Source organism: Lithobates pipiens, unplaced genomic scaffold (genome assembly GCF_037356315.1).
Source record: "Lithobates pipiens isolate NorthernLeopardFrog02 unplaced genomic scaffold, aLitPip1_a1.2 Scaffold_1, whole genome shotgun sequence".
NCBI lineage: Eukaryota > Metazoa > Chordata > Amphibia > Anura > Ranidae > Lithobates > Lithobates pipiens.
Window position 1 is genome coordinate 45,531,214 of NW_027507685.1, and position 18,692 is coordinate 45,549,905.

The 18,692-nt window shown below is 41.7% G+C and overlaps 1 protein-coding gene across 3 annotated transcripts in view; it reads right to left on the minus strand.

Moving 5' to 3' along the window:
* Nucleotides 1-3,102: 3,102 nt before the first annotated feature.
* The window catches only part of LOC143996294 (integrator complex subunit 6-like), a 136,171-nt gene continuing 120,581 nt past the window's right edge, over nucleotides 3,103-18,692 (minus strand). For 2 of the 3 annotated variants that reach the window (XM_077491421.1, XM_077491309.1), the window contains exons 17-18: nucleotides 9,385-9,478; nucleotides 3,103-4,057 (exon numbers count right to left, since the gene is read on the minus strand). In XM_077491421.1, the coding sequence (XP_077347547.1) occupies nucleotides 3,958-4,057; nucleotides 9,385-9,478 (194 nt within the window). In that variant the 3' untranslated portion in view covers nucleotides 3,103-3,957. The remainder of the gene's footprint in view (nucleotides 4,058-9,384; nucleotides 9,479-18,692) is intronic. The other variant, XR_013277542.1, reaches the window with a different exon arrangement.

Consider the following 18,692-nt stretch of genomic DNA (forward strand, 5'->3'; position numbering starts at 1 on the left):
AAAAACCTGTGCAAATCGAACTAAATCGTGATTCATACATAAGTAACCCTGTGAAAATTTTACACACATTCTGCTCAAATCTTGCCAAATTATATTCGCCCAACCATAATTTTGATTGTGGTGCTGCTGATTCACCCTTTTCACAAATTACCCTTCCAACACTCTCACAAAGCCACCATGAATGACTTAAATGTCCCTTCTCTGCAACAGAAGTCATCGCGGCTATTAAGGCTTTAAAAAGTAATAAATGTCCCAGCCCAAATGGATTTTCTGCTTCCTACTACAAGAAATGTTCTAATATCTCCTATCCTTAGGCCTTCAAAACATTGTTGAGGTGACACTTTTTTCCTTCAGAATTCTTAATGGCCTAATTCCCAAGCTTCCCAAATCTAAATCCGATACAACCTCTTGGACAAATTACTATCCTATTTCACTTCTTAATATTGCCATTAAAAACTTTTAGCTAAAATACTTGTGACCTGCTTGAATACAGTAATAGGCAAACTTGTTTATTGAGATCAAGTTGGTTTATCACCTCTCGCCAAGCAAGTGATCGTATACGTAGAGCTTTTTTACTCGCTCATGTTGCTAAATCCAGACGTCTACCTGCCAGTTTTTTTATCGCTCGGTATAAGAAAAGCATTTGACACATACTTACAATATATCCTTCAAAAAAGGAGGTTTGGACCGCATTTTTTTAAGTGGATTTCATCTCTACATGACAAGCCGAACGTATTTATCAAATATGCTGGTTTTAAATCGGACCCTTTCCCTATTGGAAGAGGCACCCGTCAAGAATGTCCCCCCCTCCTTCCTATTTGCACTCCTCATTGAACCCTTAGCCCAATTAATTAGATCTGATCCAAACAAAAAAGGTATTGAATTAGCTGGATGTCATCATAAAGTATGTCTTTTTGCAAATGACCTCTTGCGCTTCATGTCATCTCCCCATATCACAGCACCTAATCTCCTCTCTGTCCTAAAGGCTTGACAGTTAAGAAATGACTGAACTCAACATTTCCTTGCCTCCTTCAGACCTTCGGCTTGCTAAAGATTCACTTCCCTTCTCTTGGACACCGCATAGACTTCCATATCTAGGACTCCTAAGATAACTGACTTACTCAGCTAACTTACTAAAACGGGTTACTGAATTATCACAATGGTCCGCTATCCCGGATAGGAACAATGTAATATATATATTACCCAAGTTTTTATATCTTTTTAGAGTCTTGCCCATCCCAGAGCTGAATTATCTCCTTTATCTGGGGTAAAACTAAACCTCAAACCTCTAAATCCAATCTCTGTCTCCCACAATGCTGCAGGAGGTTTAGGACTCCCAAATATTTCTGCTTACTATCATGCTGCACAGTTACCAAAATACCATGCAATCAAAGAAATTCCTTTACGGGTAACAATTGAGTCTATTAAATGTGACCCTATTTCAGTATCTATCATGTTATGGTTAAGACCAACTGATCGTACTTTTATTCACAAACCTATCACAAAACATTCTTTAGCCATCTGGGACAGATTCAAAACTTCCCTTGGCCTTCAATCTCTTCATTTACCACTCATTTCTTTAGTTAAAAATCCTGCTTTTTAACCTGCCTGGATCGCTCCTAATTCTTTCAAAGCATGGAATACAGTTAATTTATCCACTTTATAAAATTTGGTATCAGTCTCCTCCATACATTCTTTTCCTACTTTGTGTGATACATTTTGAATTCATCAATAGGAACTGTTCCGATATTTGAAAATCAAACATTTTTTCCAACCTTATCTCAATTCCAACTCCCAACTATTCCAGATGTCGCGTTTTGAGCGCATATGTATTTCTGACCCTCGTGCTAGAGGACTTGTTTCATTTCTCTGTAAGCAAATTTTAGCTAGTACTAACACTGGTACCCCTCATATGTCTCCAAATGGGAACTAGACCTTAATTGCTCATTTAATGCTACTGAATTGTCTAGCATATGGTCTGCCACTAATTCTGCTTCTTCTAATGTTGTTGCTGTGGAAACAAAACTTTAAGGGGCTAACCCATTGGTATTTGGTCCCAGTTAGAATATCGAAATATGCTTCAGATTACCCAGGAGCTTTTTTTCGCAGCTGTTCAGAGTCTGGCACTCAACTTGATAATTTGGTGGGATTGCCCAATAATTCTGGATGTTTTTAAATGGCCTCCAAAATCTTTGATACATCTACACAGCCCAATCCTGCTACAGCCCTACCTGATGGGATCATACAATCAATTTCGCCTTCTTTTACAGCTCCTAACAGCCACAAAACAAACCATTGCTAAGGCATGGAAAACTCATATTGGATTCTAGCTGAAACCATACACAGACCTAATAAAGCTCTTATTCATGCTAAAATGGAAGCAATCAAAAGAGAACAAATTGGTCAATTTGATAAACATTGGCTTCCTTGGGTTAAGCACTGTTTACCTCCAGACGTTGATGACACACTATTATTGTCTTGGTAATTTTACTCTATTTGCCTTGGCTATACTTTCTATTAATTTAGGATCGCATCACCACTTGTAAACCCCCTCATTCCCTTCCCCCTTTTTTATACCCTCTTCTCTCTATTTTTTGTTTTCTACCTTTCTTTTAATATTGTGTGGTACTTATAAACATTATCTCATCTGTTTTTAATATATACCCATTAGATCGCTCTGCTTATTATTGATCTTGCAAAATAAACCAATAGTCACTAGCTCACTTTTTTCCTTCTGATGGAATTTTCTAATGCTTTCAAAGTAATATTTTATTGGTTTATTCCTTGTGCTACTCATTACATTTTTACATTGTTATGTACTCACCCTGCTCATAAATCGATATGTTTAGCTTTATTGCTATTTGAATATTGTACCTTCATCCTTGTATATACTCAATTTGTCAATTTTTGTTAGATTTAAAAAATAAACTAATTTGACGAGGAAAGTAATACTTTTTAAAGTAACCAGCCTTTATAGAATTTATTAAAAAAAAAGTTTTTATTATATATTTATGTATATAATATATTTATGTACAAGACCAAAACTCTTTATACATGTTAAAATATCAAATTACAGAGCTAATAACAATACTGTCCAAAATATTTTTCCTCTATGAACATTAAAAGTACACATAAAAAAAAAAATAAAAAAACACAAAAAGGAGTTCTCCTTTTCTAGTGCTTCCAAAGCACAGCGAGTGCAAGGCCACCTGACGAGTCTCCGTCCTGCCCACAGGATGAAAGAAGTCGGGGACCTGGGGAGTCTCAGGTGCACTTTCTTAAAGTCTGTAGACAAAACAGAAGAGAGTCTGAGGTAGTTTGTTTAGTGACTCATAGGGGGAATACAGTCACGGGGCTGTCTATTGTCTCAATACAAAACAGCAGCCTAGTCTGAAAACAGGACAAGCTACCTCATGTACTCAAAGATGCACCAAGAAAAGGCCACCACTAAGACCATAGGCGGGCAACTTCCGGTTCTCCAGTTATTGAACTACAAAAGACCAAGTATGCTCAACCTGAGCAGCCAATCATCATGAAGGACTCAGTTTTTCATGGGCTGCACATACTAGACCTTTAAAGCTTAACAGCTGGAGAACCATCACTTGGCTGCTTTTGACCAGGGTGGTAGCCTATGCTTGAGCATTGTTTTGCCTCTTGCTCCATCAAGTGCTGTCTACAGCATTAAAAAGAACTGACAAAAGAGTATGATCATCACCTGTTGGAGGGTCACCAAGGGTTATCTTCAGCCTGCTCAGCAGGCGGCACCCTCCACACAGAACAAGCCTCATAGTTAATACTAAGTCCTGAAGCCCAGATCAGCTTCTTAAACGTTGTCACTCTGTCTCCGGCCATAAAGTGCCCCGAGATGCAAGGTGTTGGAGGAGGTCACCATGTCCTCTTTCTTTCTTCTGTGACAGCAAACGCATCCCTGGTCCGTATTTTCGTATGCAAATATTGCTATCTGCTATTGACGTGGTTTACCATGTTTGGTAGACCATTTGACTCCAGTTCAGAAAGATATCGTTCCAAGTTTTGTATTAACACTCTCTTTTTAAATCTGAAGAGAAAGAACATGTAGTTATTTTTATAAGTTTTCACATGCTACTTCAAAGGTGACCACTTCAACGCAAAAATAAAATACCAAGTGTGTGTTAAACTTTCTGCTTTTTAAGTATTTCACCTAAGCCTTGGAGGTTCAACAGATGTAATTAGTTTTGAATTTGTAGGAGCAGTTGAATCACCCTTTTGCTTCTTGCAACTGTCAGGGATTTGGCTGCCTAGTTTTCTGCACCTAAGTTGCCAATATAGGACATAGGATATCACAATAAGGCTCACAAGCATTCAAGGATATTTGCCTACTGGGCTGTCGCACTTTGAATGACAATTGCGCAGTCATGCAACGCTGTACCCAAACAAAATGTTTATCATTTTTTTGAGACTGAGATTTCTTCTAGTGCCATTTAATCACCACTGGGTTTTCTATTTTTTGCTAAACAAAGGAAAAAAGATCAACTATTTTGAAAAAAAAAAAAAATGTTTGTGTTATTGTGTTATAAAAATTTGTAAAGAAGTAATTTTTGTCCTTCGCTGATGAGGCTGCACTGATGAAGAGGCAGTAATATGCCGCACTGACATGCATCATTCATGGGCACTGAAAGGCAGCACTGATCAGTGCCCTGATTGTCAGTGCAGATGTCCCCGCTGAGGGATACCACCTACCAGCTCTAAGTAAGGAGACAAATGCCAACAACCAGCATTTATGGTTTACTCTGATTGGATGCAGCTGATCACACGGTAAAGAGCATACATCATAGGCTCTGAACTGTGATGTCTGAGTGACAACGCACCAATCACCTGACAGCTGAATGTTAAAAAACAAAAATAAAAAAAAATAAAAAAACACAAATTTGCCAGCAATCATAAATCGTGAAAGGAAAAAAAAAAAAAAAGGCCAGTATGGATTTTGACAGGAACTCTCACACCAAAGTTAAAATAGAAATTATTTTTATCCATACCAGTCCCTTATTCGATCATGCAGCCTGGCAGGTCAGGAAAGGGGGTGGGCCTCTTCCCCACAACCCTGGCCGATGGTTGTGAGGATATTACGGGCAGGGGGCTTATCGAAATCTGGAAGCCAATTTGTGACATCGACCAGTGCATGCTGGGTTGGTGAGGTCACAAGGGGCAGTGCCACCAGGTGGCCCCACACCTCAGCTATTGAAGAACTATCAGACGGTGGGAGCCTTTGGCGTGAGCTAAGCTGGTTTATTTTTTTTTTAGGTCGGCAGTGGTGGCGGGCATCATGATTGACAATGGATTTACACTAGGGGATATATTGTTATTTTTAATAAGGGAATTGTCAAAAATGTTTTTGTTTCTTTGGCACTTTTTTGGGTGAAAGTAGGGAGACCATGTACCCCATACTTATTCACATTGGGGGGCAGAATTTTGGGGGCCCTCTTCTTAAAGGGGGCTTTCAAATTCTGACAAGCCCCATGCCTGCAGACCCCACAACCATCAGGCAGGGTTGTGGGGAAGAGGCCCTTGTCCCCATCAACATGGGGACAAGATGCTTTGGGGTGGGGTGGTTAGGGGGGCGCTGGCTCGTCCCCTTCTTTCCTGGGGGCCCCCGTGCCATTTAAAAAATAAAAATTGACGTGGAGGTTCTCCTCAAAAGGCATCCAATTTTCATATATGTGAATGGAGCCTTACACTACTGGTAATCAAAAATGAAATATGGAAACATTTAACACAGTATATGCACTACTGTGCAAATGCTTTAGACAGACGTGAAAAAATGCTGCAAATTAACCACTTAACAACCGGCCCATAGCCAGCTACAGGGCGGTTGTTTAACTCTGGGAGGCCATCATATGACGTCCCCTGGGGCGCACACTCGAGAGCATCTGTGACCCGTGGACCCGGCACATCACGGTAAACGGCCGCTCATCGTGGCTGTTTACCACGTGATCGCTCCGTCAAATGACGGAGTGATCACTTGTAAACAAACCGGCGTCATGTTATGACGCCAGTTCCTCCCTCCCCCTCTCTGTACCGATCGGTACAGCGGAGGGGGAAGAGATCGGTGTCAGCAGCGCTGTGGGCTGCATCTGCAGTGCCCACATCGCTGCTCACCGAAATGTAACCCCTCAATACCCAGCCATTACCCTGCAACACTCTGCAACACCCGCCAATACCCTGCAACCCTCTGCAATGCTCTGCAACACCCACCAATACCCTTCAACACTCTGCAATGCTCTGCAACACCCGCCAATACCCTGCAATGCTCTGCAACGCAATACTCTGCAACGCCATACTCGGAGATACCCAGCCATACTCGGAGATACCCAGCCATACTCGGAGATACCCAGCCATACTCGGAGATACCCAGCCATACTCGGAGATACCCAGCCATACTCGGAGATACCCAGCCATACTCGGAGATACCCAGCCATACTCGGAGATACCCAGCCATACTCGGAGATACCCAGCCATACTCGGAGATACCCAGCTATACTCGGAGATACCCAGCTATACTCAGAGATACCCAGCCATACTCGGAGATACCCTGCAATACCCAGCCATAGACATCCCCCCCCCTCCCTCCGGTGCTTCTACCGACTCGCCAATACGATCAAAGCCAGAATCTTTATTTTTTATTTTTTTCAGGCTTCCCAGCTTAGAGGTGAGATGCGGGATCTTATTGACCCCATATCTCACTGTAAAGAGGACCTGTCATGCCATATTCCTATTACAAGGGATGTTTACATTCCTTGTAATAGGAATAAAAGTGATTCAAAAATTTATTTTTGGGGAAAAAAATGTCAAACTAAAATAAATAAAGTAAAATGAACAATAAAAAAAAATATTTTTTTTTTAAAGCGCCCCTGTCCCCATGTGCTAGCATGCAGAAGCGAACGCATACGCAAGTCCCACCCACATATGAAAACGGTGTTCGAACCACATATGTGAGGTATCGCTGCGAACGTTAGAGCGAGAGCAATAATTCTAGCCCTAGACCTCTGTAACCCAAAACATATAACCAGTAAAAAAAAATTAAATCGTCGCCTATGGGGATTTTTAAGTAGCGACGTTTGGTGCCATTCCACGAGCGTGTGCAATTTTGAAGAGTGACATGTTAGGTATCTATTTACTCAGCGTAACTTCATCTTTCACATTATGCAAAAATTGGGCTAACTTTACTGTGTTTTTTTTTTCTTTTTTAAGCACAAAACAGTTTTTTTTCCAAAAAAAAAGCATTCGAAAAATTGCTGCGCAAATACCGTGCGAGATTGCAACGACCACTATTGTATTCTCCAGGGTGTTTGCTAAAAAAACATATATAATGTTTTGGGATTCTATGTAATTTTCTAGCAAATAAATTATGATTTTTACATGTAGGAGAGAAATGTCAGAATTGTCCTGGGTGCTCCAGAACGCCTGATGGCGCTCCCTGCATGTTGGGCCTCTGTATGTGGCCACGCTGTGTAAAAGTCTCACACATGTGGTATCGCCGTACTTGGGAGTAATAGCAGAATGTGTTTTGGGGTGTAATTTGTGGTATGCATATGCTGTGTGTGAGAAATAAACTGATAATATGACAATTTTGTGAAAAAAAAAAAAGTAAAAAAATTCTTGATTTTGCAAAGAATTGTGGTAAAAAATTACAACTTAAAAAAACTCATCATGCCTCTTACTAAATACCTTGGAATGTCTTTTTTTACAAAAAGGGGTCATTTGGGGGGTATTTGTACTTTTCTGGCATGTTAGGGTCTCAAGAATTGAAATAGGCCGTCAGTACTTCAGGTGTGATCAATTTTCAGATATTGGCATCATAGCTTGTGGACTCTATAACTTTCACAAAGACCAAATAATATCCACCAATTTGTACTTATTTTTACCAAAGATATGTAGTAGTATAAATTTTGGCCAAAATTCATGAAGAAAAAATTACTAATCTGCTACATTTTATAACAGAAACAAAGAAAAATTCATTTTTTTTACAGAATTTTCTGTATTTTTTCTTTTATAGCACAAAAAATAAAAAACCCAGCGGTGATTAAATACCACCAAAAGAAAGCTCTATTTGTGTGAAAAAAAGGACAAAAATTTCATATAGGTCCAGTGTTGCATGACTGAGTAGTTGTCATTCAAAATGTGAGAGCACCGAAAGCTGAAAATTGGTCTGGTTTTTAAGGGTGTTTAAGTGCCCAGTGGTCAAGTGGTTAAGAAAGCTTGCAGAAATAGAAGTTTTAATTTTCAGTAATTAACAAAATGGAAAGTAAATGAACAGAAGAGAAATCCAAATCAAATCAATATTTGGTGTGACCACCATTTGCCTTCTAAACAGCATCAATTCTTCTAGGTACACTTGCACACAATTTTTTAAGGAACTCGACAGGTAGGTTGTTCCAAACATCTTGGAGAACTAAGCACAGATATTCTGTGGATGTAGGCTGCCTCAAATGTTTCTGTCTGTTCATACAATCCCAGACAGACTTGATGTTGAGATCAGGGCTCTGTGGGGGCCAAACCATCACTTCCAGGACTAATTGTGCTTTACACTTAAGAGATTTCTTAATGACATCGGCTGTATATTTGGGGTCATTGTCCTGCTGCAGAATAAATTTAGGGCCAATAACACTGCTCCCTGATGGTATGACATGAACAATAAGGGTCTGCCTATATTTCGCAGCACTTAACACACCATTAATCCTGACCAAACCTCCAACTCCATTTTCAGAAATGATTCCCGAAACTTGCAAGGAACCTCCACCATGCTTCACTGTTGCCTGCAGGCACTCATTGTGCTGCCCTCTACTGCTTGCCATGGTGTATGACCTGTGACATTAAACGGTCCTTCACAATCTCACTTTAGTAGCAGAGTTTGGCTGTTTCTCACCCAGTTTTAAGCCTCCTACACAGAGGTTTGTTTCAGTTATTGACGGTTTCAACCTATATATGAAATGGATGATCATTAGCACCTGCTTCGTATAACTGATTAAACATACATGTGACTAAACCTAAAAACCTTCCTGATTTGTGCAAGTGTAAAAATGTATGTTGGTTTGAAGCCAAAAGGTAGTCGCACCAAATATTGGATTTTAGATTTTTCTTTTGTGGGCTCACTTTGCATACTGTAAATTGACGAAACTAATTAAAATATATTTTTGAAAGCATTCCTCCTTACAGCATTTCTTCACACTTGCCAAAAACTTTTGCACAGTACTTTACATGCATCAAGAAATATAATTATAAACAGTGCCTTTATATATGACTCCTTGTTCTATGTATAGGGCTCTTAATAAAGGGAGAAGAAAACAATGATAAATAAACTTTGGACTCTGTTGAAAATGTCCAAAAAGTTGGAAGACCTTTTCTTACCTTGCTGCTTCCTTGATTGTGAACTCAATAAAGTTCTTCTGTACTTCAAATGATCCTTGAACATCTTCAAGGAGAGCAAAGATCTTTTCATAATCTGAAATGATACAAGAAAAAAAAAAAAAGTTGATTTTCCTTTCTAGTGATTCAGACTACATAAAAAAACAAATACTGCACTGAATGGTTACAAAAATGCTAACAGCAACATAAAGGCTTCAGTCAGATGGGCACTGAAGCCCAAACATTATGGATAAGCGATTTGTTTACAATCATACATCCTTATTGATCATTAACCTTAAGATGATTGCACTGTACAATCTGATGGTAGATCTAAAGGAGAATGTGCAATCAACTATGTAGCATAAAGGGCTGTACACACGGGCTAAACAACAGGTGGCATTGGCTGGTTTAATGGAAGCTAGCCAGCATTCGGCCCGTGTATATGACAGCCAGTCCAATAGAAGCTGGCCCGTTTGGCTGTTTTTTGTCGAAGGGGCAAGACCAAAAAAGGTCTGCTGATTGGCATCTGATCAGTGCTCTCAGCCATTGACTAACTGGTGTGTTTTGGTGGGGAGATGGTCCTGTCAGAACAAAATAGATCAGTGGGGGAGATCGATTGAGAGCCGATCAGAGTCTCCTGACATGCAAATTAGACGAGGGGACAGAAAATGTACACTGTTATACAAGCTGTACACTCACAATTGTAGCAAAGTGTCATTTCTTCAGTGTTGTCAGTCAAATGAAATGATATAATCAAATATTTACAAAATTGTGAGGGGTATACTCACTTTTGCGAGATACTGTATAAACACACCAGACTGAATTACAAAAACAAAAACTCAGTGCAGAGAATTTGGCGCAAACTATAAACTCGTTTTTCTGCTATAACCAAGATCCCAGGCACAGTGGGAGTGAGGCGACATTTTGCCATGTGTTTTTTTCCCACACAACTGCCTAGGGATTCTGATTCCTCTGAACGGTCTTCCCTATGTGTGACAAACACAGCAAAGCTGCTCAAGTAACCCATTTTGGCGCTGGACCAAGCGTGTTTTGTGTTCTGTGCTTTACCACGTTGCACTTTTTCAGAAACATGAGCAGAAATGTGAGATCTCCCTGCGTTTTCAGAACGCCTAGGTGGGAATGTAGCCTTAGTGTCTATCATTAAACAGTGGGAGACTCGTCATTTCAGTATGCATTGGTAACTTCTTTTAATATACAATAGTGCTGTCCTCAATTATTTTCGTGCCTGTGCCAAGCACAACACAGGAAAAGGCAGGGGGAGATTGGAGAGCTGAATGCGTGGCTTAAGATCTGGTGTAAGAAGGAAGGGTTTGGGTTTCTAGAGCACTGGGCTGACTTTTCATTGGGGTGCAACCTATATACCAGAGATATGCAATTAGCGGACCTCCAGCTGTTGCAGAACTCCAAGTCCCATGAGGCATAGCAAGTCTCTGACAGCCACAAGCATTACACCCAGAGGCAGAAGCATGATGGGACTTTTTTTTGTTTTGCAACAGCTGGAGGTCCGCTAATTGCATATCCCTGCTATATACTAAAGATGGTTTGCACCTGAATGTATGGGGGTCTGCTGTGCTGGGGGAGAGGTTTATGGGAAAGTTTGAGGAGTATTTAAACTAGGATTGAGGAGGGAGGGTGAACTAGAATTTAAATTGGGCAGACAGGTCAGTTAGGGGTCAATCATTTATGGAGAGTGGAATGGGGATAGATGGGGGGAGGGTTATGGCAGGTGACAAGAAAGTTCCCATGTTGCAAACAGCCATTGGAAATTATAATGCCATTTGTCCTACTAAAAGAATATGCAAAACACGAGAGCAAAATGTAATAATGCATTAAAGTGTTTGTTCACCAATGGCAGAAGTCTGCCAAGCAAAATAGGTTAGTTGGAAGCTCTGGTGCACAAGAAGAGCTATGTTGTAATCGGTATTGCTGAAACTTGGCTTCAATCCCCACGACTGGGCTATTAATATTCCTGGCAATGTACACTTTCAGAGAGACAGGGTAAAAAGGAAAGGTGGCAGAGTCTATCCCTATGTGGGAAATGATCACAAAGTGAGTGTGAATGAGGACTTAATTGATGGAGAGTGTGATGTGGCTGAAGCATTATGGGTGGAACTGCATATAGATGTGTGTAGTTCAAAGTTAATCATTGGTGTTTGTTATAGACCACCCAATGTTAATGAGGAGGTGGAGACTCAGCTCTTTGCACAGATGGAAAGGGCAGGGACGGTGATAATAATGGGGTATTTTAACTACCCGGAAATTGACTGGAGTAATGGCAATGCTGGATCAGTTAAAAGGGCAAAAATGTTTAAACCTATTACAGGAAAATTTTATGGTCCAGTTTATTGAGGCCCCAACTAGGAATGATGCTCTGTTGGACCTGGTAATCTCAAACCATGCAGAACTGATTACTAATGCTCATATAAAAGGAACATCTGGGTAGCAGTCACCATAACATGATTTCATTTGATGTTAGCTGTAAGTAAAAAACACATACTGTTCTCAAAAAGGATATCGGGGAACTGAAGAAAGTGCAGAGAAGGGTAACCAAACTGATAAGAGGCAAGGAGGAGCTCAGTGATGGAGGAAAGATTAGAGGAACTGAATTTATTCACTCTTGAGAAGAGAAGATTAAAGGGGATCTGATCAACATGTACAAATATATAAGGGGTCCAGATAGTGAACTTGGTGTTGTGTTATTCACTTTACGGTTAACACAGAGAACAAGGGGGCATGCTTTACGCCTAGAGGAAAAGAGATTTCATCTCCAAATACGGAAAGGTTTCTTCACAGTAAGAGCTGTGAAAATGTGGAATAGATTCCCTCCAGAGGTGTTTCTGGCCAGCTCAGTAGATTGCTTTAAGGCAGGCCTGGATGAGGGGTCTCAAACTGGCGGCCCTCCAGCTGTTGCGAAACTACAAGTCCCATGAGGCATTGCAAGGCTGACAGTTACAAGCATGACTCTCACAGGAAGAGGCATGATGAGACTTGTAGTTTTGCAACAGCTGGAGGGCCGCCAGTTTGAGACCCCTGGCCTGGATTCTTTCCTAAATGCACACAATATAACTGGGTACTAAGTTGATCCAGGGAAAATCTAATTGCCTCTTGGGGGTCAGAAAGGATTTTTTCCCCTGCTGTAGCAAATTGGATCATGCTTTGCTGGGGTTTTTAGTCTTCCTCTGGATCCACTGTGGGTATAGGATTGGGTATATGGGATTGTTTGATATTTTTTATTTATTGGTTTATTTTTATGGTTGAACTAGATGGACTTGTGTCTTTTTTCAACCTATGTCTACATGAATGGGGATGTTAAAGCAGAAATACAGCTAAAGCTTTTTTGGCTGTACTTCTTCTATGGATCACAGGAGTGAAAGTTCATTCTACACTCCTGTGACCCCTTTTCAGCCGACAGTGGGCTAGAGCCCACTTTTGGCTGACGTCACAGAGCCTGTTCAGGCTCTGAAAAGATCCCGACCATATGGTCGGAATACACCCAGATGCCTGGACTAGTAGCTGGCTCAGCAAGTCGCTGGGAGACTGAGCCAGCCTTTCCTGTCCTCTCCACAGCCCTGCGCTCCAGTGAGCACTGGAGGGGCACAGCGGAAAGCCAGTGATTGACAGTAACTGGTTCTCCGCAGCCTGAAGTGTTAGGCGATCAGCGGTGTTTGATCGCTTAGTCCTCAGTCTGAAACCGGCAGGGGACACATGCAGCATCGGACCGATGCTACATCCATCTATTTGATTATAATTTTTTTTCCCCCAGGAATCCCAAATGTTTTAATCCTTTCACTGCCAGGTCCATTTAGAAGCACCTGCAGATGGGCAGTTACAACTCACCGATCAGAGTTATTAACCTAAAATTTGACCGACTGCCCCCCCCCCCACGCCGCTTCTTCGCCTTCAGTCGATCCCTTCCACCTAAAATTACTCCCCACACTCTTCTTTCCTAACCCTTTCGCTGATTACCCCCCTTCACCTGATCCGACCCCACTCCCAAACTGGATCCCCTGCAGGTACCATCTTTAGCCGGCATTGCTCTATGCCACGAGCCCAACCTTTTTCAAGCCAATTAGAACCTCAGGTGTTAATCCTGTGCCTTGAAAAAAAAAAAAAAAAACTCATACTAAAACATATGATTCAACACCCTGCGGATTCACCTGCTCAGTGATTGATCTGTCTCCTGATCCCCGCTGATGCAGAGCAGACACGGACACAGCCCACTGTTTTCTATGGGGCGGTCAGATGGAAACAGACCACCTGTCCATTTCCATCCTATACCAACCGATCCAATCTGCTAGATAGATGGGGAATGGGATCCCCATCCTTCTGTTTTTAGCGGATCGGATTGGATGCAGGCGGGTGTAAATGGACACATGTACATAAGCCTCTCCAATTGGTCTGCTTGTGTGAAATGGGCCTAAGGCCTTGTTCTAGAAATTTAGCAGGAATTTTGTACATTTTGCCATGTATGAATTGACTATTAATGATTTGTGTATTTTTACTGAAAATATTGCTTTGATAAACATTTGCGCAAATCAGTAGCACCTTCTTTTTATTCTACTGGCCCTATGCTTTCAGAAATTATATGCTTTAGGGCAGGGGTGCCCCAACCTTTTGAAGAGTGAGGGCCACTTAAACGACTTAGTAACCCGTCACAGGCCAAAATGAGCAGAGCAGGCGGATGACAGGTTCGTGCAGAGTGGACACGGACACAGCCCACTCTTCTATTATATCCTGCAGGTGTGGTGCACGTTCTGAAAGCTCACCAAACCCACAGGTAATAACAGAAGTCTATGCCTCAGTGCAGGTAACCTGAAGGTGCCCTGCACCTGTGGATCAGTTTGAAAGCAGCCCAGTAACCACTGTGCAGATATGCCCATATATACACTGCAATTTTAGTAATAAACTGACCTTTAATAAAAGTCTTCCATTCAGGTATAGCCTGCTGTTGCACCTTCATTAACAACACAGATGCTCTGGGATGGCGGGTCTGCAACCCATGAACTGGGCTTGCCAATCTGCAATCCAACAGAAAGAGGTCGCAGGCCACATCAGAGGGCTCCGCAGGCCACATGTGGCCCCCGGCCACTGGTTGGGCATCCCTAGTTTAGGGGGTCTTTAACAAACTCTGAAAGCTGTATGTAAGGGAACAATGAAAAACCTCCTGATTTTTTGAGAAATGTGGTTGTTTACATTTTTGCGTAGGTTCAGTTATTTATAAACCGATTCAGCCCTGGAAGATTTTACCCCCTTCCTGACCAGAGCACTTTTTGCGATTCGGCACTGCGTTGCTTTAACTGACAATTGCGCGGTTGTGCGATATGGCTCCCAAACAAAACCAACGTCCTTTTTTTTCCCCCCACAAATAGAGCTTTATTTTGCTGGTATTTGATCACCCCTACGGCTTTTATTTTTTGTGCTATAAACAAAAATATAGCGACAATTTTGAAGAAAAAAATGCATTATTTTTTACATTTTGCTATAATAAATATCCCCCAAAAAGATATAAAAAAACATTTTTTTCCCTCAGTTTAGGCCAATACATATTCTACATATTTTTGTTAAAAAAAAATTTAAAAAAAAAAATCGCAATAACCGATTGTTGATTGGTTTGTGCAAAAGTTACAGCGTTTACAAAAATAGGGGATAGTTTTATGGCATTTTTATTACTTTTTTTTTATTTTTTACTAGTAATGGCAGCGATCCGTGATTTTTATCGTGACTGCGAGGTTATGGCGAACACATTGGAAATTTTTGGGACCATTGTCATTTATACAGTTTATCCTGGGGAGTTATTCTAACTGAGGGGGGCGTGGCTACGCGTGACATCACTGATCTCTGCTCCCGATCACAGGGAGCAGAGATCAGTGACACTGTCACTAGGCAGAACGAGGAGATGCTTGTTTACATTAGCATCTCACCCCGTTCTCCCTCTCTGTGAGGCAATCGCGGGTATCCCCGCGGCGATCAGGTCCGAGGGACCCGCAACCTGACTCGCGGTAGTCCCAGCAGGCGTGCATGCGATGGCATATTTAAAGGGACGTACAGGTATGCCCATTTGCCCAGCCCTGCCATTCTGCCGACGTACATTCGCGTGTGACGGTTCGGGAACCGGTTAACTCAATACAGGTTAACATTATATATTTAGTAGGAATTTTGTAAACTGTACTGTTTTTATCTGCTAAAAATGATTTGTGTATTTTTTATGAAAATATCATGTTAATAAACATTTGCCCAAATATCATTGTGCCCTAAAAACCAGTTGCACCTTATTTGCATTCTATTGGTCATGTGCTTTTAGAAAATATATGGTTTGGGGGTTCTAACAAACTCGAAAAGCTGGAAGGGAAAGGCAGCGAAAAGGTTAAAGACGTCACTTAGGGGCTGCAGAAATTTGAAGTACAGAGTTGTACACCTGTATGCATACATGTGTTCACACAGGTACTTTTGTATAAACATGCACAGCCATTAACTTCTTTAGGCATGTATACACAGCACCCATGGTCTCTCTGGTGGAGAAATGTGCTACAATTTATACAAAATGGCCAGATATTGCTCTATACACGAGCCTTCCTAAAGCACTACTTTGTGATTTGCCTGTTTTTAGACTCTGAAAAGAAGTCCTATTCATTAGAGTAAATGGGGGGCCGTTATGCAAGGAGGAGGGAAAATAAAAACGCATAATTGGTAGGAAGGCAGGAAACTCTTGACCCACTGGTACCAAACCTCTTCCTGGATGGCCACCATTTCCCCCTCTATATCATTATGCTGGCAGGGGCAGAGGTAACCCTCATACATATTTGGCAGGAATGCCCTAAAATATGTTTGTTTTGGTAGCGTGGTAGATTGCAGTTTAAGACACATCTTAATTTCCTTGTAATAGATGCTCCATTATCCTTTTTGTTTCATTCTTCCACTTGTGAAAAGAGAAAGGCATGAAACAAGGGAGGAGGGCATCAAACACCTCCTGAACCCAGCCAAGCAATTGATCCTGACATTCTGGAAATGAGCGGTTATTCCTACTATAAAGGATTGGGTTAGGAATGTGACAGATATTCATGCAGCTGGAGCTTTGGGTTTTCACTTGCAAGGACAGATAAGTTTTAAAGCATGCAGGCTACCTGGCTTCACTATAGATTTCCTATAGATGTCGGGTTCATCCAGTGTTATCTGGCCTGAACCCCCTCTACTGGGGTGATGGGTCTCTACTATGCAAGTAGTGTTGTGTAGCCAGATTCCTTGGCATAGATCACATTAAGGCCATGGAGTTATGCACCCGACAATACATAGGATCTTTGTAGCAGTTGGACTACGGACAAACCTAAGGCCTAAGATTTAGGTTTATGCTATTGTTAACAATAAATTACTGCTTTCAGTCTGCCACTTTAAAAGAATGCATATGATGGAAGTACCATCTATTCTGTCATGGACAAATTTTATTGTACCAAGTTGATTTAAAAGTCACTGTAACCCCCTATAACTAGGAAAAAATCTAGCTCTTGACATTTCATCGATTGAGCATGTAACTGAATAATGCACACAATATATGATGTAGGGCTACAAATTCAAGGTAGTTGGCTTTGTATGTGTGCAATTAAACTAAAGATGATATAAAGAATAAAAAAAAAAAAAAAAAAGCACAATTTTTAGCAAAGCAATGTCAGTGTAGGATTTTATTCCTGTTTGTTCCCAACCATGATACTTGCTGTTCAGGTGAGCAATATCAGACAGAACAAGAAAAGGAAAAAGGGTCTATGGGGACACAAACTACATTTAAAATCTGTCAAAAACTTGACAACCTTTTTTAACTCTTCCCCGCTCTATAGATGGTAAAAAAAATAAAATAAAAAAATAAATAAAAAGGTTTGGGCCTGGTGTTGCTATTTTACAGAAAACAATGAAGGGGTACGGCCCTTTCCCTCTAAACAAAGGGAATACTTGGAAGCAGTGCACATACAGTACTTACAGAAATAATTTTTTAATTTGTCTCCAAATGTATCTTACAGAATTGGTCCAACTTCTGACAGACAATTCAATAATTCATACATACAGTATACCGTATATACTCGAGTATAAGCCGAGATTTTCAGCCTCTTTTTTGAGGCTGAAAGTGCCCCCCTCGGCTTATACTCGAGTCATCGCTGTCTGCCTGCTCGATCAGCGTGTCGAGCAGACAGACAGCGGACATTCTAAAATTCAAAAGCCGCGCCTCCGCCTTCGCCTGTGATAGGCGGAACACTGAATTTCCCAGCAGTCAGTGTTCCGCCTATCACGGACATCCGCTCATCCTCGTACTACGGACGAGGATGAGACGATGTCCGTGATAGGCGGAACACAGGCTGCTGGGAAATTCAGTGTTCCGCCTATCACAGGCGAAGGCGGAGGCGCGGCTTTTGAATTTTAGAATGGCCGCCGACGAAGAGCGGCGATCCTGGCAAGGCACGGGACGGAGGCAAGGCAAGGCAAGGCACGGCACGGGACGGGACGGAGGCAAGGCACGACACGGGACGGAGGCAAGGCACGGCACGGGACGGAGGCAAGGAGGCAAGGCACGGCACAGGACGGAGGCTCGGGACACAGGTAGGCTGGACACACACACACACACACACACACACACACAGGGATGGATGGATGGAGACACACACACACAGGGATGGATGGATGGAGACACACACAGGGATGGATGGATGGATGGACACACACACAGGGATGGATGGATGGATGGACACACACAGGGATGGATGGATGGATGGACACACACACACACAGGGATGGATGGACACACACACACACAGGGATGGATGGACGGACACACAGGGATGGACGGACACACAGGGATGGACGGACACACAGGGATGGACGGACACACAGGGATGGACGGACACACAGGGATGGACAGGCATGTCTCACCCTCGGCTTATACACGAGTCAATAAGTTTGCCAGTTTTTTTGGGGGTAAATTGGGGGCCTCGGCTTATATTCGGGTCGGCCTATACTCGAGTATATACGGTACAAAGTTTTTTCAAATAAGCCAATACAAAAATAAAACAAATTGTTATAAAATTCAAAACCACTTTGTCCTAACATGTAGTTAGAAAGCATTGGGCTTGTTCACACCACATCAACAGTTTTAAACAATGTACAACTCAATACACTTTGAGGAACAACATTTACTTTCTTTGGTCCTGCCCAGCACGCAGACCCTTTTTTGGAGGTTCAGAGAATAGCCATAAAGTTTAGAGACATACCATTGTCTAATGACCCAGTTTTTTTTCCTGCTACATTAATAC